This window comes from Saccopteryx leptura, chromosome 6 (genome assembly GCF_036850995.1).
Source record: "Saccopteryx leptura isolate mSacLep1 chromosome 6, mSacLep1_pri_phased_curated, whole genome shotgun sequence".
In the NCBI taxonomy this organism is placed as follows: Eukaryota; Metazoa; Chordata; class Mammalia; order Chiroptera; family Emballonuridae; genus Saccopteryx; species Saccopteryx leptura.
In genome coordinates this window covers 180,171,476-180,194,688 of record NC_089508.1, presented here as the reverse complement: position 1 = coordinate 180,194,688, position 23,213 = coordinate 180,171,476, and the positions used below count along the sequence as shown (strand labels likewise).

Below are 23,213 nucleotides of genomic sequence, written 5' to 3'. Positions count from 1 at the left end.
CCAATCCACCAGGGCCGTCACAGACATAAACGGGGCAGAAGGAAACAGTCCCGGCTCACACTGAGCTAGAAGAGCCGAACGCCCAGCTAGCTGTCGGGGCTGCGTTTTGGCAAACTGATTTTGATTCTACCACTGCGTTCCTTTGTGACCTTATGCCAGTCACCTTATCTCTCTTCATTTTATTCATTATTCCAGAGGGAAACGACAACAACAAAAAAAAGAGCAATCAGTTTAAGATCTTTAAGACTGTAGAAAAATTCAGAATTATCCACAGCCATACCGAATATGAAAATTTCGTGTAAGCAAATTTACTTCCGCAGAACTTCCAGTGAACCGGACAATTTCAGTTTCAGTCTATGCAAATATCAAGTCACTTCTAAGAAAACAGGAAACTAAGAGGGTTAGAAATAAAGAAAAAAGGGTATACTGGAAGCAAATATTTGCATGAAGCAATATTGAAAGCATGGGAATTTGGATCAGAGAACTGGCCCCCGGGTTGTGTAGGGAGCGCCTTTGCGGAGAAGTGTGAGAGCACCCTGTGGGATAAATGCGCGTTGGCCAGAAACCGGCCTGAGCAGAGCGAAGGACCTGTGATCCCGTGTCAAGGGAAGGGAGTTTCAGAAACACTTCCCCAGTAACTTGCCCGTCTCAAAAAATCCGGTCTTTCAGAGTCACCAAGATCAAGGGAGCCAGAAATCAAACACCCTGGGTTATCAATCAGAACGATTTTGTTGTGATGCCTCGGAACAGATGTTAGCTACAAACAAAATTAATGTCAAGTTTCTCATGTTAGGAGAGGCAAGCATTAAAAAAAAAGGTTCTATGAGCAGATAGGTTCTGACAGAAATGGTGCCGTATCTATTGCAATTCAAAAGGAGGCATGTCATTTGTATTGACTTTATTTAGTAAGCCACCTTGATTGTTTTGTTCAAGGTATTTTTTATTATACTTTCAAAACTAGAATAAAACTTTTTTTTTTTTAATGCTCACAAGGAAAGGGAACTTCTGTGGGTTTTCAAGTTCCTGAACCACAGATTCTTCTCAATGGACCTATTAAGGAACTTGACCCCTCTGCTGGAAAGAACCAGTCGATTCCAGGCCCATCCTACCTCAGAGGCTAAAATGGAAGTTCTTTGAAATTTTCTGAAATAATATTGAAATTAACTTTCTTTATTAATCAAAGAATTTATAAGTCTTTCTTGGTGCTTTTCATTGTACCAGGGAAGGAGTGATATAAAGTGCTGAGCACAGGAGATGCTGTGATAAAATAACTGGCCCTATCACACGCTGGAGTAGGGTGGTCACTGCTTCCATGGGACACGGGTATGGAGGTGACCACCCCGTATAAACCCTCAATCCAGACTAGTGCATAGTCTCAAACCACAGAGCTAGGAGCTAACGCGGGATAAGGAGGGAGCACCGTGAAGCCCCCGAGGAGCCCCTGGGTCACACTTCAGGACCAAAGAGGCCTTTCCGGGGAAGGAAATTGGAAGTCCTAGAAAATGGATAGCAGGTTGCCAGGCTTTTAGGAGATGAGAGGTAGAAGGTGCCAGTGGTATTGGTGGTGATAGTGAGAAAGACTCAGAATGGAAATAAAATCATTTTCTATGATGAGGGTAGAGCATGGAAGACAGATGAACAAAAGATGAGGCTTAGGCCCTGGCCGGTTGGCTCAGTGGTAGAGCATCGGCCTGGCATGCGGGAGTCCCGAGTTTGATTCCCGGCCAGGGCACACAGGAGAAGCGCCCATCTGCTTCTCCACCCCTCCCCCTCTCCTTCCTCTCTGTCTCTCTCTTCCCCTCCCATAGCCAAGGCTCCATTGGAGCAAAGTTGGCCTGGGCGCTGAGGATGGCTACATGGCCTCTGCCTCAGGCGCTAGAATGGCTCTGGTTGCAACAGAGCAATGCCCCAGATGGGCGGAGCATCGCCCCCTGGTGGGCATGCCAGGTGGATCCCAGTCGGGCACATGCAGGAGTCTGTCTGACTGCCTCCCCGTTTCCAACTTCAGAAAAATACCAAAAAAAAAAAAAAAAGATGAGGCTTACAAGAGAGGCTGCATCTAGTTCACAGAGGGGAGGAGTTGTCAGTGATGTGCCAGTTTTGTTCGCGATCCTCTCTAAGGGAAATTGAAAGCCAGAAAGGGTTTTGAGTAAGGTGATGACGTACATGGATTTCCAAGTTGATGACATTTTTTTGGATGGATGCCACTGTGGGAAAACAGATTGGAGGGGAGCAAATTTGGAAGGAGGGGAACAAACTATGAAACCTTTTAAATAACTGAGGCAAGAGATGAGAGTGGCCAGGACTGGTGTGGTGGCGAGGGGCCCATAGGAGAACAGACAGAACCGACTGATGCATGTAGGCAATAATCAGCAGGACTTGGTAATAGATCAGATACATTGGGTGATAAAGGAATCAAAAGCTTAGGCAACAGAAAAGTTAGCATTGCCATTCCGTGAGATGGGAAAGGGACCATGGCAGATGTAGGAATAAAGATAAGGAGTCTGTTTGGAGACAACTTTTTCTTTTTTTCTTTTATATATTATGGATATAAATATATATATATATATATATATATATATATTTTTTTTTTTTTTTTTTTTAAGTTAGAAGTGGGAAGCAGTCAGACAGACTCCCACATGCACCCGGCCGGGATCTACCCGGCATGCCCACCAGGGGGCGATGCTCCATTGTGACCAGAGCCATTCTAGCACCTGAGATGGAGGCCATGGTGCCGTCCTCAGCACCCCGGCCAACTTGACTCCAATGGAACCGTGACTGCAGGAGGGGAAGAGAGAGGTAGAGAGGAAGAAGAAGGTGAGGGTGGAGAAGCAGATGGGCACTTCTCCTGTGTGCCCTGACTGGGAATCAAACCCAGGACTTCCATATGCCGGGCCAATGCTCTACTGTTGAGCCAACAAGCCAGGGCATGACAACTTTTTCAAAGACATCCAGATGGTGATGTCCAGCAGACAGTTGGATCTTTCTTGAAATTTCTCCCTACTTTGGGAGTAGAAGTTTGAAAGGGCATATGGAAGCCCTTTGAGAACCTTGTTATTTATATATGAATAAAAGAGAAGAAAGAATAAAAGTGAGAGGGTTCAGTTGTTCTTTGGAAATGGGATAATGTTGAACCTAAAGCATGTGTGATAGAGGAACTCACCCAAAAGAGAAGGAGAAATAGGCTGCATTTGGAAAAGAGAAAGGATCAGCCACTTAGCCGTTATGTGCGATGAGATCACTTACCTTTTATGGATCGGCTATTGTGTGTGGAGCTTGCACCCTCTGCAATGTCCCTCCTCAGGGTCACTCTTCCCCTTGAATTTAGAAAAGTCAGGGTGAGAATTAACCCCAAAGTCAAGGAACATAGGCCATAGTGATTACCTGGTCCGTGTCCCTCATCCTACAGGGGAAGGAAGGAAGGCCCCGAAAGAGTAGCTGACTTGCCCATGGCCACATAGCTTGTCAGTGAGATGTGTAAAGCAGATATCAGCTTGGTTTGCTTTACCCTGATCATGAAAGTTCATAGGAAACCCCCCAGCTATGTCCTATGTAAAACCCAATGCCATCACGTCCCCCATCCCCAACTTCTACGAATTCCTGTGGGGCTTATGTCTCTACCAGTCACGTCTGGTGCTGAGGTCCAGCATGTGCTACGTTTCTCCACTCTTGTTTGTGGCCCTTTCATCATCCTCTCCTCTTGGCATTCAGCTAAAGATAAGGACCACCCCTTGTTGGCTTCTAGACTTTTACCTCCAAGCAAATGATATCAGTCATATAGGGCCACTCTGTGTTGTAAAGTTTTACTAACAATTTTAAAGTAACATGAGGGGACATTACAATATAATACATATTTTAAGTGAATATTTGACCTTTTTAGAAATGAAAGTCATATATATATATAATAGAATATTATTTGGCCATTGAAAAGAAGGGAATCTTGCCATTTGTGACAACGTGGATGGATCTTGGGGGCATTGTGCTAAGTGAAATAAGTCAGATAGAGAAAGATTAATACCAAATGATCTCATGTATAGATCTAAAAAAAATAAGCTCCTAAATAGATATAGACCGGCCCTGACCGGTTGGCTCAGTATCAGAGCATCGGCCTGGCGTGCAGGAGTCCCGGGTTCAATTCCCGGCCAGGGCACACAGGAGAAGCGCCCATCTGCTTCTCCACCCCTCCCCCTCTCCTTCCTCTCTGTCTCTCTCTTCCCCTCCCGCAGCCAAGGCTCCATTGGAGCAAAGATGGCCCAGGCGCTGGGGATGGCTCCTTGGCCTCTGCTCCAGGCGCTAGAGTGGCTCTGGTCGAGACAGAGCGACGCCCCCTGGTGGGCATGCCGGGTGGATCCTGGTCAGGCGCATGCGGGAGTCTGTCTGACTGTCTCTCCCTGTTTCCAGCTTCAGAAAAATACAAAAAAAAAATAGATATAGAAACAGATTGGTGATTATCAGAGGTGGGCAAAATGGATGAAGAGAGTCAAAAGGTACAAACTTTTACTTATAAAATAATGAACTCATGGGGATGTGATGTACCACTTGGTGACTATAGTTAATAATACCATGTTGTATGTAAGTTGCTAAGAGAGTAGATCTTACAAGTTCTCATCACAAGAAAAAAAAATAACATTTTGGAACTATGTGAGGTGACGAACGTGAACAAGATTTATTATAATGATCAATTTTGCAGTATATACAAATGTTGAATCATCATGTTGTATACCCAAAATTAATATGATGGAATATGTCAATTATACCTCAATTAAATTTTTTTTTTAAAGTTTCTCTGCCCTTTTCGGAAAAATGTAAGCACCAACCTGCCACCATCTTCACTTCCATTCCTCATGCTCCCTCCTTCCCTCTCCCTTTTCCTCTTCCATAATCCTTGTTCCCTTGCCTTTCATCCCAAGTGTTGATCAAAGTACATTCATGTCCTGAGAAAACCCTGGGGGCAGATGCTAAAATAATCAGTTTTCCCCAGCCCACTTCACAAATCTGGTCCTACATTCTTTGCACTCAAGCCAGATGCCTCGAGGTCCATGAGACCTTGAGAAAGCTCCTCCCACATTCCTCCGGTCCGGCCCACACCTCAGTCTCTCCAGGGTGGAGCAGTCAGCTCATGGCTCGCATAACCGCACACAGGCTGAGAGTGAATCACACTGCACTCCTCAATGTGCGCTATTGTCTCTGAATCGCTTCAGCCCTGGAGACTTTGCACAACTTTCTCCAGCCTTCAGCTGGGCGCTGATTTATTCCATTTCTGCGAGCAATTTATTCACTTTTAATTAGACCCAACTTAATTATTTTGTCAGTAAAACAAGCCGGAACAATCTATAAAACAACATTTAAGAGAAATCACGTTTCTGTCTGGAGGGATATAAGAAATGAAATCACGCATTTCATTTTACCTGTGTCTTAAAAAAATAAAATAAAAAATTTAAAAAAAGCTTCCCGCTTTTTGTTTGTCTTTTTGTTTCCCAAGACCTTTTGCCTTTCGTTGGGAAGATACTTGGGAACGCAGGCTTGGGCGACAGGGGAGAAAACGGGAGAAGGCGGTTTCCGGTGGAGAGCAGATGTCAGTGCATAAGGCAGCAGCGTCTCTCCGGGTTTGTTCTTCGGCAGCCCCTGCTATAGAATGGCCTGGGGGCTAGTTAAGGGGGTGTATGTCCAGCCCCATCCCCGGAGTTCCTGATTCTCACCTGCCTGTTCCAGCACCTTCTGCGAGCATGCCTGCGTCTGCACGCCCAGCCCCCTCCTTCTCCAGCAGGACCCGTCGGCTTCTCCAGCAAGCTCACCTTGTCCTACCCAGTCATCCGTGCTTTCTTCCGTCTCTGACGACTGCCAGTACTTGCTGCCTGCGTGTGGTCAGTTCCCCTGACAGCCTATCTAGTTCCTTTCCTGTGTCTATATGTCATCTCCCCAACCGCGTGGCTCGGTCAGGAACTCGGCATTACAGCTCTTCCTGTCTGCACTGAGCCGAACACCCTGCCTTCGGTTCTGGGCTTCCTCTACTACGCTCACGATCCGGCCTTTCAGAGCCCAAAGATCTCTTTTGTCATCAAAGAATTTTACAGCCTCCACCTAACAGTAGCTGTAACTTCAGTATTCATGGACTGAGAATATACATAATAGCAAAATCCTGCCCTGAAATCAGTGGTACCTTTAAACAAGTTTGCGATATGTATCTGCCACACTTAGAAACAGTGGCTTACATAGGTCCACAGATTATAATGTATTCCATGTGCAAACTAAACACATAGGAACTCTCTGACATCTTACTCTCAGCAGCCCCCCTCAGGGTAGTATTTAAAGCAAAAATCTCGATATTTAAAGTCTCTTTCTTTCTTTAGCTAACGAGGAGGTATAATGACAGGTCTCCCCATGTTCTGTTGTCATGCTGCACATCATTCCATTAACCTTCACTGGATTAATCGTATACTCAACTCTGCAGAAATGTCATTTAATGTCAGACCTGGCAGAGACACCCAGTGCTCACCAAATATTTTATGTGTTTCTCACACAGCCCAGGCTCCCTTGCAGTTAGGATGAGACCCTGTGACTGGTTTCAGTCATTAAACAACATGATGTAGTTTACTTCCAGGTCCCTGTTATATCTGAAGCCACATGTTGAGACTAAGAGATGGAAGGAGCCTGGATCCCTGAGTCACTGGATGGGCAAGAGCTACTCTCACCTGCAAACTCTTTATAAGCCACTGAGTTTTGGGGCTGTATCTGTCTCATAGCCTAGCTTAGCCTAGCCTGACTCATATTCTAGGCAAGGAAGGAAGAAAGATGTTTCAAGGGAGAGAAACTACTAAATGCCTATACCCATGTGCAGAAGATAGAGCGAGAGAGAATGAGCTTTGAGTGTTTGAGACTACTGAGCAAGAAGGAAAGAGATAGGAGGAAGGCAGGGCTGGGTTACATGAGATAATATGGGCTATTGTGAGAAGTCTGGATTTCATACAAAGGCAGTCTTGTAGAACATTAAAGAGAGAACTGACCTGGGCTGATTTACACTGTAGAAAAATAACTCCGGCTGCCCTATGAAGACTAGATTGGAAAGGGAGCAACTAAGGAGGCAGGAACCAATGAGAAGTCTATTACAGTAGTCCAAGACAAAAGATGGCAATGCTTTTACATTACATTGGAAGCAGATGGGTTTGAAGACTATGTAGAAAGAAAAAATGAATAGAACTTGCCTGACCTGTGGTGGTGCAGTGCATAAAGCATCAACCCAGAATGCTGAGGTTGCCGGTTCAAAACCCTGGGCTTGCCTGGTCAAGGCACATACGAGAAGCAACTGTAGTTGATACTTCCTGCTCCCCCCTGTCCTGACCTTTCTCTCTCTCCCTCTCCCCTCCCTAAAATCAATAAAATCTTTTTTTAAATATAAATAAATATTTTTAATTGATAGAACTTTAAAAAGAGATGGGCTATAGCAAATAAAGAAGACATCTAGGAGACACCCAGAAGTGCCTAGGTCATTTGGGTAAATGAAGACGTTATTCGTAGAAAAGGGGACTACTGAAGCCAAAGTGAATTTTGGACAGAATCCAAGGGTTTTCCGAAATGTTGAGATTCCTAGAAAGGAAGTGGGGAGGGCAAGTTAGTAGTGAGATACTCCTGCCCAAAGCTCATGAAAGAGGTCTGAGCTCCAAATACACCGAAGGGGAGATCAGCTTGCTGGGTAACTGGTGATGCCCTAAATCAGGGGTCCCCAAACTTTTTATTCAAGGGGACAGTTCACTGTCCCTCAGACTGTTAGAGGGCCAGACTATAAAAAAAAAAACTATGAACAAATCCCTATGCACACTGCACATATCTTATTTTAAAGTAAAAAAAACAAAACGGCAACAAGTACAATAGTTAAAATAAAGAACAAGTAAATTTAAATCAACAAACTGACCAGTATTTCAATGAGAACTATGCTCCTCTCACTGACCACCAATGAAAGAGGTGCCCCTTCCGGAAGTGCGGCGGGGGCCGGATAAATGGCCTCGGGGGCCGCATGCAGTCCGTGGGCCGTAGTTTGGGGACCCCTGGTCTAAATGCTAGTGAATTTGGGGAGTAATGAGAATGACCTGGCAGACTGCAGAATATCTTCTTGTCTTCTTAAAAAATACTAGTCCTTGGGAATCTTGGAGTAAGGCTCATGGACTGAGGAACTCAGAGGAAACCGATCAAGAATAAGATGCATTAACTAAATAAGTAGAGATAGAGGCTGAGTGTGGTGTGTTGATGATACATGAGTTTTTTAAAGATCTACCCTTTGATCATTCCTTTCCCACGAAGCTCCATCCTCTAGGATTTCATTTGTTGTGGTGTTTTTTTTTCATTATCTTTGACAGTCTTGCATCCTTTGATTATTTTTGTTTAAGGCGATCGCTGTTTCTTTCTCATTCTCCTCTCCCCTTTCACACCAGTCTTTACTCTCACCAACCTCCAAAGGCAACAATCCACACCCCACCCTGTGCAAGGGCCTCAACTCATTTCCTATTCAGTATTTCTTTCTCTCCAGAGGAAGTCAGCATCTGGCATCCTAATTATAGGACACGTTTTGTTAGTCTGTAATGAGGCAGATCACAGCTCTTTCTCTTCCCATTGGGAAGGACAGAGCACTCTCGGGTGCTTATGAGAACTGATTGCTCACAGCAGCTCTCTGCAGGCCCTGGTAGCTGAGTACCAGGCGAACGGAGGCTCTGAGCTCAGCCATCCCCAAGGCGTCTAGACTGTCTGAACTTCACTGTAGTATAAAAATCTCTCCTTCGAGGCCCTGGCTGGTTGGCTCAGTGGTAGAGCGTTGGCCTGGTGTGCAGGAGTCCCGGGTTCGATTCCCGGCCAGGGCACATGGGAAAGGCGCCCATCTGCTTCTCCACCCCTCCCCCTCTCCTTCCTCTCTGTCTCTCTCTTCCCCTCCTACAGCCAAGGCTCCACTGGAGCAAAGTTGGCCCGGGCACTGAGGACGGCTCTGTGGCCTCTGCCTCAGGTGCTAGAATGGCTCTGGTTGCAACAGAGCAACACCCCAGATGGGCAGAGCCCTGGTGGGTGTGCCGGGTGGATCCTGGTCAGGTGCATGCAGGAGTCTGTCTGACTGCCTCCCCGTTTCCAACTTCAGGAAAAAAAAAATCTCTCCTTCGACTATCCTTTCCCACTAAGGCCTTACTGAACTTTCCTAGGCAGGTCCTAGGCTAGAAACCTTAGTAAGGGGTTTTCACACTGTGATTTTTATATTCTGGCCTGCAACTAAACATATTTTTTTTGAATCTAAAACACCATCAATTTAATAATATGTTGTGAGAGTAAAAAGAAAACAGTGTTGCCCTGGCCAGGTAGCTCAGTTGATTAGAGCATCGTCCCAAGGTGCAGAGAGGTTGCCGGTTTGATTCCTGGTCAGGGCACAGCTCTGTGTTTCTCTTTCTCTCTCTCTCTCTCTCTCTCTCTCTCTCTCTCTCTCTCCCTCTCTCGCACGCACACTTCCTCTCTCACTGAAATCAATAAAAAAATTAAAGAAAAAAACTTTTAATAAAAAAAAAAAATTACTAGATCAATTATGTTGACATATCCTAGGTTCAAAACATTAAAATAGGGGCGAGTACATATTTGCTTCCGGTAAATACAGGTTTTCCTTAAAGAGAGCAGGAAGAAATGACAGCTCCCCCAAAGGACTTACTCTGCTCCCCTTCCCGTTGGTTCTTCATCTGTAGAAGAGGTGCCATGCTCCGTAAAGTGACAGCCGTTCCCTCAAGCGAACCTAATCCAGCCAAGTGGAAAAAGAAAAATGAATGAAACAATGGTGAGAATCAGACCGTTTTACGGCAAATTTTTCCTCGAGGTAGTAGAATGCTTGTGGAATGGATAGGAATCTGGTTCGCTGGGTTTTTTATTGAACTCAGGCTCGATGAAAAACCTGTTGTTGCTGTTGTTGTGTTGACACTTTGGTGGTAAACAAACAAACAGAGCCTGCAGACCAGGCTACAGCGTCGTGTGGGCAAGGCTCCGACGATGGAAATGACCGGTGGCGTGCTGGGCGGTTGGTGATGTGTCTGAGCCCGGGTCCTCAGAACGGCCAATAAAGTTCCAGCAGGTCTAAGACAAGGCTGTGATGACAGGCCCACAGTTTTCATTTTAATAAAAGTAGGTCCTGTTGGTACCTAGAGGGGAGGGAGAAGCACTGGTGAGTCAGACCCCTTTCGCACAAAGCCAAAGTTGATAGTTCAGCATTTAAAAAGTTAAGTTGACAAAATATTCTGCACTTAATGAAACAAATGCTATTCAGGTATGGCAGAAAGTAGAAAAAGGTGACGCATGAGTGACTACAATTTGGGGAAAGCTGTTGCAGTCGATTGACTGAGGCTATGCTAGCTTCAGATGGTTTCCTCCAAGGTGATTATTGTTGGTTAGCCAGGTGTCTAACAGGAAGTCATTTGTGTGTGTGTGAGCTTTACATATTTTTGTCCTGGGGTAGAGTACTTTAAACACGCCTGTGATTAAGACCAAACTTTCTTAGGCTCTAATTAGTGCTAATATCGGGATAGTATACTACTTAGTAAGAATCTGAGTGTAGATTAAATTTTACAGGGGTTTCTCACCCTGTAGGCCCAGCCCACTGATGTCATTTTTAGAGGACTGTACACGAAGAGAAACTCGTTTTTAGTGTGACCACTCACTCCTGTTCTCTGTACCCCCCAGAGTCTCCTCCCGGTCTTAGCGTGTTTGCTTCAGCCACGGGAAGCTTGAAACTGGGACTTCTTCCTAGGGTGTGCACTGACTCTCAGAGACACACACACACACATCATATATACAGGTATCTATGACACATGTGTATGTGTGCACACAACACAGAAGGATAACACACACACCATATATTCAGGTATATATGACACGTGTAGGTGTGCACACAATACAGACAGATCACACACCATATATACAGGTATATACAACACACGTATATGTGTGCACACAACACAGACAGATCACACACACACACACACACACACACACAATGTCCTGACCATCCTCTCACTCATCTCCTGATCTCAGTCCAAGCCCCACCTCCTCAGGGACAAGGTCACATCCATCTGTAATGCAACCCCATTGCACCCTTGTCCGGGCTGGTGAACATGTATGTGTCTCTGTGAGCCTGTGTCTAAAACCTCTCAGCCTCACTCAGTGCAGATCCGGGAGGAGAGGGATGGATGCACAGGTCTTACTCACCGGCTGTAAGACACGGGTTCGTTCAGTGAGTAATTGGTGATTCGGTGAATGACTGGTTGACGGACCCGTAACTGAAAATGGAATTTGCTAAAGAGGTTGGTTCAAATGAAAAAGAAAAGAACTGGGCTTCATTGGAAAGCAGAATCCAGAAAGTCAGGGGATGACAACAGGATTTCTCAGCAAGCCATCATTAACCCGGTCAGGCTAATGGTCCAGCCTAGAGGACTGTCCCCCCAACCCCCAACTAGGGGGACAATCCGCTCAGGGAAAATGATGTTGGCGTTGGAGCAGATTACCACTTCACGCCAGAGTCATCTGAGTGTAAATGAGCAAAACTGTTGACTGTTGGGGGGGGGGGGGGTGCCATTCCAGAAAATTAGAGTGGGGAGAGATTTTGCGACTGGGAGGACCTTGGAGAGTTGCTACAGGCACGCCGCCGCCTTGCTGAAAGCGGTAATGAACCACACCTCAGGTGGAAGGATTACACAATCCCCACTGTTTCCAGCTCTACTTCTGGAAAGAAGTGATTGATTTGGAGGAAAGGAGGGGTGTGGATTAAGAAGCTGCCGTCCTGTCCCCGGCCCATTCTGTGCGCTTGGGCCAGACCAGCTCCGATCAGGTGACTGCAGGCCTAAAATTCATCAGGCTTTCGCTTACTCTCCGCCTAGTGAACAGCTGTCATGGGCCATCTGGCCTTCGTCTGTCTCTCCAGCCTCAGCCTTGGCCACTCTTTGGCCTTCACTTCTATGTACTTGGTAGGACGCTCCTGGGAACTTTCTGTTCCTAGGAACAGTTCTGCCTGCAACAGCCTTCTACAACCTCCCGACCTCACTAACTTCTGTTTCTTTGGGTGACTGTGTAAATAAATATTCCCTTTTCCAGGAAGTGTTCCTGACCCTGCCACCATGTGGTGTGTGTGTCTATATTGTGTTTCTGTGTGTCTGTGTCTATACACATAAAGACTTCTTATTGTTTCTTTACCCAGACCTACGTTAGAATGGATTTCCTAGGAACAAGAACATTTTCTTAGATAACCAGCATATCATTATTAAAATCAGGAAATGCAATATTATTAAAATACTGTTCCCTGATCTGCAAGTTATATTCAAATCTTGCCTGTGGTCCAATAATATCCTTCTACCTATTTTTGTCTCCCCTAGTTCAGGATCCAATCCAGCATCACATACTGCATCTAGTTGTCATCTATATTTCTAGCCCTTGTAAATCAGAAACAGTCCTCTGCCCTTCTTTGACCTTTGACACTTGAAAAACATAAGCTAGTTACTCTGTGGAAGAGCCCCCAGTTTGAGGTTTCTCGGCGTTTCCTTGTGACGACCGCAGAAGTGACAGAGCTTTCTTCAGTACAGCCAGGCAGGAGGCACAAGATGTCAAGTAATCCCAGGATCTTCCAGGTTTCTCCACTGCAGAGTGATTTTTCTTTTTACCATTGTAATTAATAATTTAGTGAGGGGAAGATACTCTGAAACTGGAAATGTTCAGTTCCTCATCAAACTCCCATCTACTATTCTAGCATCCATTTTATATCTGCCTTATTTTTAAGGAAGCTTATTTTAGGTTGTTAATACAGAAACATAAAGAATATGATTATGAGCCTGACCAGGCGGTTGCACAGTGGATAGAGCATTGGACTAAGATACAGAGGACCCAGGTTCAAAACCCCAAAATTGTTGACTTGAGTGCGGGCTCACCAACTTGAGCACAGGGTTGCTGGCTTGAACATGGGATCATAGACATGACCTCATGGTTGCTGGCTTGAGCCCAAGGCCGCTGGCTTGAGCAAGGGGTCACTCGTTCTGCTGTAGCACCCCGGTCAAGGCACATATGAGAAAGCAATCAGTGAACAACTAAGGAGACAAACAAGTGCAATGAAGAATTGATGCTTCTCATCTCTCTCTCTCTCTTCCTGTCTGTCTGTCCCTCTCTCTGTCTCACACACACACACACACACACACACACACACACACAGAATATGATTATGATAAATGGACTTTTTAAACCATCTCACCTAAAACACATTCATCCTTCATATCGACCCAATCTCTTCATATATGAAGATCTTATTACCTAAAATTGGGAGAGGTCGCCTATGTATGGTGCTAGCCAAGGCATTGTTTCTCATTTGCATTTTCAACTCAATTCATGAATTATCTTTTTGTTTCCTTTTCCTTTACAATTAAAGAAAAAGAATCCATAGAAGAGGTATGTTTTTTTATAATGAGAAAGAAGATATACAGTATATTTCTGGCTTGTCAAATGTCATAATACTGCTTCTGGTCACATTATAATGGGCATCAGTAATTGCATTTATTTTTTCATGCCTGCTACAAGGACTCACTTAAGACTCTGAAGAGCTTCTTATAGCCTTGGGGTCTAAGGACTGAAAATCATTTGGATTGATTAAAATCATGAGGAGAATTATGAGAAGGGTCAGATCACATGGGCAACCAAGAAGGGAAACTATTACCATTTAAACTAGAAATGGGATTTTTTTTTTCTCCTTAAGTGAATCATATTTACAATGACAGGTGGGGGAGCTTGTTGTACGATTAATAATACCTGACATTCACTTGTCCATTTACTCAGAAGAAAATCATTCTGTGAACCTGCTAGGTGAGAAGCATGACATACCACTTCACCTTACAAAAGATATCTTTGAATAATGTCCTTCTGAGTCTTTAAGCAAGATCTGGCTATAAGCAAACCTTGAGGACTTGCTTATAGGTTTCATTGAAAGATCTCAGAAACTGAAATTTCCTAGAGAAAGAAGTGTTTGTCCACCATTTAGGGAGGTCGTCTGCATGACGAGTGTTCAGTTTCAGGAAACACCAAATGGAATGGAGAGGAAGGAAGGGGTCTCCCTCCCCATCCACCAGGGCAGAAAAAGCCAGCTGGTATTCCTGGGACACCACACAGCACATCCCAGTCACCTTAGTCCCAAATGTCCTGGGAAGGAACCTCTCTCTTCTGTCCCACTGTCCCTGTCATGTGAGGTTCTGGCCACAGGTAGGGTTCTCCAAACTGTGATCGGCATCAGAAAATTTTTTTTTTTTTTTTTTTTTTTTTTTTTTGGTATTTTTCTGAAGCTGGAAATGGGGAGAGACAGACAGACAGACTCCCGCATGCGCCCGACCGGGATCCACCTGGCACGCCCACCAGGGGGCGATGCTCTGCCCCTCCGGGGCGTCGCTCTGTTGCGACCAGAGCCACTCTAGCGCCTGGGGCAGAGGCCAAGGAGCCATCCCCAGCACCCGGGCCATCTTTGCTCCGATGGAGCCTTGGCTGCGGGAGGGGAAGAGAGAGACAGAGAGGAAGGGGGGGGGGTGGAGAAGCAAATGGGCGCTTCTCCTATGTGCCCTGGCCGGGAATCGAACACGGGTCCCCTGCACGCCAGGCCAATGCTCTACCGCCGAGCCAACCGGTCAGGGCGGCATCAGAAAATTTTAGAGCTGGGAAAACCTAAGGAAGAAGCACCTTTCCCTGTCAGACGTATCTCAACGTGCTTGTACGTGCCGTTCAATTCGTTCCTGACAAAAAGCTTGTGAGGAAAGTTGAGTCAGAATCGTATTCCTCATAGTACGGTGATAAAGCTGCAAGGTGTAGGGAGAGTTCAGTGTTAGCCGTAGACCAGAATGAGAATTCTGACCTCTGGGGTCATAGCCCACCAGGCTGTAATTTTTCTGATAGCCAAAACTAGGTCATCAACATCCGCACCCCCCTTCAGTGCCGTCATGGTACTTAGCACGGGGTTCGTTGTGTATCGTTTATATGATCTTTTGCTCAATGTCTGTCACCCTAGGACACATGGATGATGGTGACTGAACCCATTTTTCTCTCACTGTAGCCCAGAGTCTTCCTTGGATGATGGGTTGACAAAGAGATGAGCCAGTATACCATGTATTTCTTCTGACCGTAGCAACTGTGTGTGTCTGTTTTCAGACCGGAAATGGCCCTCTCGGTGGACTCGTCGTGGCACCGGTGGCAGTGGCGGGTCGGAGATGGCCTCCTCCACTCTCCATCAGAGGCCACTCCACTGCTGTCCCCCGTGAAGGGGAGGGAGAGCTACAGCCTGACGCAGCAGCGGGTAGTGTTCCCCAACAACAGCATCTACCACCAAGACTGGGCAGAGGTCTCCAGGAGATACCACGGCAACAGGATCCGCACCACCAAGTACACCCTCCTCACCTTCCTGCCCCAGAACCTGCTGGAGCAGTTTCACAGGTACACCAGCACATGGCCAGGCAATACCCACTCTCGCCAGATTATCTGCCGCTCAGAGTCTCGGGGACACGCACCGTGGGCCACCTCTCCTTTGATACCCAAATGGATGGACACTGGGAAGCCTCGCATTCATTCATTCAATAAATGTTTATGCAGGTTCTACTGAGATATTACCCATATTCTATGCCGATTTCTACTCTGGTAAAGAGCATCTTTTGAGATGCACTTGGTGTGTGTTGAGTTCTAGAAATATATGAGGAAAAGAAAGACACCATCCTCAGTATATTGTCCAGTGAAATAGACATTAATTTACAAATTATAAAATAGATGTAAAATTACATATAACTCAGCTATTTCCAAGGAGAGAGAGAGATGTGGTGCTGTTAGAGTAAGAGAGAAATCTGGCCTAGTTAAGAAAGTCAGGAAAGAGTTCCAGGAGGAATTGAAATTGACGTATAACCTGAACGAAGAGAAGGCATTAATGAGCTGAAAATGGGCAGAGAGAAGTCAGGAGAGGCTGCCAGAGTGATGTTCCTGCAGTCCAATCTTCATGTGCAAAGGCACTGTGGCAAGGGAAGCAAGATGCCCTTGGAAAACTTAAAAATGCAAGCTACTCTTTTGAGATATGCAAAATCATCTTTTAATTATACGGTAAAATATGTACTTAGATAGCATCCTAAATTTTGTAATTATTATTACGAGCTATTATTTATTGAGCAACTACCATACTCCAGAACCTTCTGTTTTATACACAAATACTACCCCATGTAATATCTGTAAGAGCCCCTTAAAGTAGGCCATACTATCCCCCTTTTACACAAAACAAAACGACTAGTGAGCAGTAGGAAACAGATAGATTTGGCCTCAAAGCCCTTTACCATAGTGATCAAGGTGACATGAAAGAGAATGTCATTTTAGTTGGTTCAGGGCCAATGGTAGGGAAGAAATAGGGTGGAAAGTATAAATATATTTTTCTTGCCTGTGATAGTCACTCGCGCCTTGCTTGCCCCTTCCAGGTGGGCCAACCTCTATTTCCTGCTCCTGGTGATCCTGAACTGGATCCCTGCCATGGAAGTTTTCCACAGGGAAATCACCATGTTACCACTGGCCACTGTGCTGCTCATCATCATGGTCAAGGACGGCGTGGAGGACTTCAAGAGATACCGCTTTGACAGAGAGATAAACTGCTCCCACATCCACATATATGAAAGGTAAGAGGAATCGTGCTTCTGTTTTCTCTTTTGCAAACAGGGTCATACAAACTCATCAGCACTTTCAAAAGATTGGTCTCATTTCTCACATATATTCTTAGTTTCACTTAATTCAGTGATTCTCAAACAGGGCAGTTTTGCCTTGCAGGGGACATTTGATCATGTCTGAAGACATTTTTGCTTTTATGTTGAGGAGATGGATGCTACTGGTATTCATCTAGTCGGTAAAGACCAAGAATATCTTAAAATATTATGGGACAGCCCCCACCACCACATAAGATTATTACCCAACCCAAAATGTCAGTAGTGCTGAGATTTAGAAATCTCCATTTCACTTGTGTAAACACTCAGTAATTATACAGAAGGATGTTACATCATTAAGAGCAGGGCTACGAGCTCAAGATTTAAAACTCTAGCATTGACTGGATCATCTCAAGAAACCAAGTTTAGGAGGAGATTGGAGAATGACAGGCAGTGTCTCCCAAACAATAAAATGAATATCATTTTGAAAGCATCTGAGACTCTAGGTTTAAAATCCTTGCCTTTAGGACTTAACCTGGCAGGTTTTAGGACCCAGATTTGGCACGCCTGTTCTCCGCTGCCAGGGGTGGAAAAGAAAGATACCTGTGGGTGACGTCTACATTCCAACAGGTGGAGTCTCCACAAGTAGGAGGAAGTGGCCTGGCAGGCGCACACCTGTTCTTTGCAAGCTCTTTCCTTGTCATGTTTTTCCCCGGGTGTTTGTACGCCAGCTTTTTATCATTTTTTTTAACTTGCCTTTTATAAGAAGAAAGACATTTCCCCGCCGAGAAGGGAGGTACAAGATGTTGGGGACCTGACTCGCTGGTTGCTGGACAATGGAACTGATCAGGGGGCAAACCTCCTTTGCGTGGAACTCACATGCCATCCTATGAGAATTAAAGGGACAGGCTCGAGCAGACATGAGACAGGAAGGGAAGAGAAGGCAGAAAAGGAAAGAAGACAGGACACGAGCGGTGGTCTCCAACCTGCCCTTCGAAGGACGGTCCCAGAAGGAGAACCCCAACCGACATTACTGTGGGAATCAGATCAAGACCAGCAAGTACACTGTGCTGTCCTTCGTCCCCAAGAACATCTTCGAGCAGCTACACCGCTTTGCCAATATCTATTTTGTGGGCATCGCCGTGCTGAATTTCGTCCCCGTGGTCAATGCTTTCCAGCCCGAGGTGAACCTGATACCAATTTGCATCATCCTGGGGGTCACCGCCGTCAAGGACGCTTGGGAAGACCTCCAGAGGTACAAATCGGATAAAGTGATCAATAACACAGAGTGCCTCGTCTACAGCAGGTAAAGCGAAACACTTCGGGGACGTCCTGTGGGCCCCGCTCTGTTCTGTCCTGTCTGACAGCTACTGTGCAGGGAAGGGACAGAGTAGGGAGAGAACGTTATCTCTTCTCGGTGAAGCTGTTCAGTTCTTCACAGTGAAGATTATGGTCTAAAATCAAACCAAAACCAACAAAAAACAAAAAGCCCCAGAAACACCCCCCCCCCAAAAAAAAACATAGAGGATTGATTTTATCGTTTATCAAAATTGGGAGGTCTTTATGATGTGGCATTTCCTTTGCTGTTTCAAATGGATTCAGTATTTAAGAGTTTTGCATAAATGTTCATTTATTTGTAGCGCTTCGTGGCCATGAGCGCACTGGAGCACGGTTGGAGATCCCCCCCCAGGGCAAGAGGCACCACTGTTTGTTGGGGGAGCAGTAGAGTGTTATATTAGGAGAAGCGGCTTAGAGACACCATTTCCAGGCTGAACACTATCACTCCAGAACTATGTGACCTTAAGCAACTGACCTAACCTCTCTGAGCTCCATTTTGTCATTCATAAAATCAGAACACTTCCGGGGGGGGGGGAGGGTCGTGATAATTGCACGAGATAATCCTTGGAAAGTAGTTAACACTACTCCTGACATCTTTTTTTTCCTTAATGATTTTTTTTATTAATTTTAATGGGGTGAGTGACATTAATAAATCAGGGTACATATGTTCAAAGAAAACATCCCCAGGTTATCTTGTCATTCAGTTATGTTGCATACCCATCACCCAAAGTCAAATTGTCCTCTGTCACCTTCTATCTGGTTTTCTTTTACTCCTGACATCTTATAACTGCTCAGTACGTGAGCTGTGATTGCTTTACTTTGAGCGTGTAAAACTCATATTAGCTCCATCATCAAGCCTGTCCATAAGCTTCCTGTCTGATGTTGTCCCATCCAAAGCAAAAACTGTACAGCACCTGTCTAGCCATGTTATTTGTTATTTTATACATATCATTGTTTTACAAAAGTTCCGTCAAGCAGTTTGGCCAAATGCGGTTGTTAGGAAAGGAAGGATGTGCTCTTGGTCAGTAGGGGAAGGAAACAGAGTTTTCGTGGGTCTCAACCTTGTGACAGCTCACATGTCCCGGAAAGAAGCAAGGCAGTCGAGCCTGGACTTACGGAGTCTGCCTGACTGCATGCTTGCTGGGCTATCGAGGAGGCGCCTTAGATGACTGACTGACTCACTAGCAGGGGAGGGCTTGACGTCTTAGCAAACCAGGAAAATGTCTATCTCGCTCCAGGGACACTGTCCATCTGGCGTTTCCCTCTGACCCCATGAACCTTCCTTCAGCCAGAGATTAGCGGTTGCTCTGGTCATTCTTGCTTAAGGTGTGCATTGCAGCTGTCTGTGCAGGGGCTGCTCCTGCTCAGGAGGGGTCCTCGTCCTCAAGGGGGTGGACGGTGACCGGCTGGGGGCTGGCTGCTAGCAGGGTCTCTGAGCCAGGCTCCACTTGGAAAGCTGTAGCCAGGGGAACATGGAAGGAGACACCTAACACAGGTGACTCCTCTGTCTCTAGGGCGTCCCCAAGGGAAGCTCCGTGTTCTCCGCTCCAGGTAACGTTCTGAGCTCTGCGTTCCAGACACCTAAAAATGTACAGTCAAGGCTTTTGTTTTGGGTTTGTTGTTGTGTTTTTCTCAGCTGGGCCTCATTGTCTGGAGTGTTGTTGGCACAATCTCGAGGTGCGATTTAGTCATTCCTCGCCCGTGAGTAAGGAATTATTATAAAGAGAAGGGAAATAACCTTTGGGGTCAGACGCCTTCCTTTTGAAGAGACTGGTAAATGTTTATTTTAATGATTTTAGAGATGAAGGGAGAGAGAGTGACAGGAACATCAATCTGTTCCTGCATGTGCCCTGACTGGGGATCAAACCGGCAACCTCTGTTCTTCGGGACAACGCTCCACGAACCGAGCTATTCGGCCAGGAAGAGACTGGTTTTTAAGAAAGCACAGCTTTTCTCCTGTTGACAATCCAGCCCATCACTTTTGATTTTCCACTGTTCTCCTTTGTTGTTTTTTCAGAGAAGCTAGTGAGTCAGGAAGCTGGCTCCCTGGGGAGGGATATGTGTGGACCTCCATTAGCCTGGTCCTGTTCTCCCTGCTGTGCCAAAATCCTTTGTCCTCAGCATCCCAGGTTCAGGAGCCTGTTCTTCGGGGTAATGTCGGTGCTGGTCAGACCACAGACAGGCCTGTGCCGGCGGCTGGTCTCATGGATGCGAGGCTGCTGTGGGTCTGTGCTCACAGTCATCTCCAGGGAACAGCAGAAAACCAATGTGATAACAGTGCTAGCCAAAGGAGATGTGAGTCCACAGGCTCACAGGCACAAAGGGACATTAGGGGTTTTTGTGGCAGTATTTCCTGAAATGTACTTAATGGAATAATAGGGACAAAGAGATGGTCTCTGAAAAAACATCATGGCCAAAAAAATACATGCTGGCCCTCCTACCCCACAGCCCGTGAAGGACTAAGAAGAGACACACAGTAAAGAGACCTGTTCATCACTGATTCACATACTGTTGTGGCAAACTTTCTGAACCTTGGGAATATTTTTAAATATTTATTACCTCTTCCAGGATAACAAAATAATGGACTACAGGGCCAGGAAGGTAATTGAAAGAAATAGGCTGGATACAAGAGGGAAACAGTATTTTTAGCGTGTGCTTATTAATGACAACTGACACTTGGCATCAGTGTTAGGATGCAATAGGGAGTGGTGAGGACTGTGGCAGACGAAGGGCCCAGTGTCTCCATCTCGAGGCAGAGATGTCCCTCAGCTCCGGCTGGTTACCCTGTGCAAATATGTTCGAGCCTAGTGTTGCCAGATTGCCTGAGTTTTTTTTGTTTGTTTGTTTGTTTGTTTTCTGAAGCTAGAAACAGGGAGAGACAGTCAGACAGACTCCCGCATGCGCCCGACCGGGATCCACCCGGCACGCCCACCAGGGGGCAATGCTCTGCCCACCAGGGGGCAATGCTCTGCCCCTTCGGAGCGTCGCTCTGCCGCAACCAGAGCCACTCTAGCACCTGGAGCAGAGGCCAAGGAGCCATCCCTAGCGCCCGGGCCATCTTTGCTCCAATGGAGCCTCGGCTGTGGGAGGGGAAGAGAGACAGAGAGGAAGGAGAGGGGGAGGGGTGGAGAAGCAGATGGGCGCATCTCCTGTGTTCCCTGGCCGGGAATTGAACCCAGGACTTCTGCACACCAGGCCGACGCTCTACCACTGAGCCAACCGGCCAGGGCTCAGATTGCCTGAGTTTTATTAGGAGAGTTAGAATTAATATTTCCATTTGAAATAACCTGATTTTGAAATGTTGGTAACTGATTTTTGTTTTTTTAGTTCCTATTGTATTTGACATAAAGTCCTCATGTTGCCTGTGAGCCCCCTAATTTGCCACCTTTGCTTTATAATATCCTAGCAATCTGGAGTCTCTGCAAAAGAATAATTAGATTCTTCTTTTGGGGGTTGTTTTCAATGAGGGAACCTCTTAACCTCTTTGGGCAGAGGGAGGGTTTGATCTTGAAGCGAGAGTGCAGGCCTAGGAGTCAGGAACTACTAACGCAGGCGACTCTTGAACAACATGGTTTTGAACCGCACAGAAGTGCATGCATAAGTGGACCAGCGCTGTTCAAAACCATGTTGTTAAAGGGCCAACTGTCATGCTTAGAAAAGCCATTTAAATCTCTGGATCTCACTTTATACTTTTATAAAGCTTAGGAGTCAGACCAGGTCTTGCGCTGTGAGGTGCACTATGAAAGAACAGAACCCACAGCCAGATGAATCTGGGAAATGGCACACTGCTCAGTAACACAATGGAAGTTCTGGTGGACGCAGTCCGGCATGCAGTAGTAACCTAACCAACTCTGTGTCCCTCAGTGTTGTCAGCAGAAAGCTCAGTGCACACAAGCATAAAGGACAAAGAGACTTGTTGGTTTAAGTCACTACAAATGTCCTGAGGTGAGTAGGTGTTCATGTACCATTCAGTCTGCATTCTAGATCCAGCATTTAGCTGTCCTCTTCTCTCAGTCCCCTTCCGTGTCATCTTTATTTTCAGGCAGACCTCCCTCACGGCACTAAGATGGCTGCAGCAGCTCCAGCCTTTACGTCTGCATATGATAATTCACAGAAGGAGAGAGAAAGGCATTGGAAGCATTCTTGGAAGGTCGAGTCCCTTCTCAAACTTCAGTGACCACAGTGGGTCACATGCCCATCCCTGAACCAATCCTTGTGAGCACGAGAGGGGATTATGCTAATTAGGTTATACCTGAGCCACAAAGTCCAGTACCTAGTCTACTCCCCTGGAAGCTGGAAACCTCCCCCCCTCAAAAAAAAAAAAAAAAGAGATAGTTTCTGAGCAAAAGGAGAACAGATGATGTTCTTGACATTATCACCTTAAAAAATTTTAAGCCTAGACTGTTTATGAATTGCTTTCCACATATTAACAGGCAGGAACAAACATACATACTTTGGGACATCTGTATTGTATAGCCCTAAAGTTCTTCCCAACTCTAAAGTGGATTGAGTCCGTGAAAAACCCCAGAATAGGAAGCTAGGAATTGTTCAGTGGGGTCAGTTGTCATGTTAACGGACGGATGCTCACGGCACTTCCTTGTGTCGAGTGTCAATGATACATCACAGGGTGTCAGGCAAAGAACACGAGAGCTGAGAGGACCATTTGATTTTTTTTTTTCTGAGAAGCACCGTCAAAGCTTCTATCTCAAGCACTAGCTAGCTCTATCCACTTTGTCTCAGAGTCACACGTTTGAGAAATTGATGTTCCTTTTTTTTTTTTTTTTTTTTTTTTTTTTTTGGTTGTGTTCATTTTTGTGCAGTTGACTACCAAGGCCCTTCGAATTTTGCTCGACCTAAGTCCATGCATCATCCAGCCTCGACGTGTTCAGACTGTGGGGGACTCTTTTCACACAGACCAGAGCCTTGTTAACAGCCTCACGGTCCTGTTAGAGCGTTCGCTTTTAATACCGCGACTGTGCTCGTAGTCCAAAGGTGACCCATTAATCAGATTTATGGAATGACTTCCAGGAGAGATTAGCTTCAGAATTGTATTAGCTTTGTTTCTCCCAGGGCTCAGTTTAATGAATCTAGAAACCATACCCAGCAAGAGATTTTTTTTTCATCCAGTTTAGTAAAATTGTATTTTGTATTCAGAGAACATGAAATAAAGAAGCAGGAGGAGAGACT

The 23,213-nt window shown here is 45.7% G+C and overlaps 1 protein-coding gene across 4 annotated transcripts in view; it reads left to right on the top strand.

Annotated features, from left to right (window-relative positions):
* ATP10B (ATPase phospholipid transporting 10B (putative)) overlaps positions 1-23,213 on the top strand; it is a 264,075-nt gene that overhangs the window by 142,103 nt on the left and 98,759 nt on the right. Inside the window, exons 3-4 of one of the 4 annotated variants that reach the window (XM_066341903.1) lie at positions 15,175-15,456; positions 16,473-16,667. In XM_066341903.1, coding sequence (XP_066198000.1) covers positions 15,182-15,456; positions 16,473-16,667 — 470 coding nt within the window. In that variant the 5' untranslated portion in view covers positions 15,175-15,181. Of the gene's footprint in view, positions 1-15,174; positions 15,457-16,472; positions 16,668-17,326; positions 17,995-19,465; positions 19,578-22,153; positions 22,242-23,213 lie in introns of those variants that run through there. The other 3 variants (XM_066341904.1, XM_066341906.1, XM_066341907.1) reach the window with 3 other exon arrangements.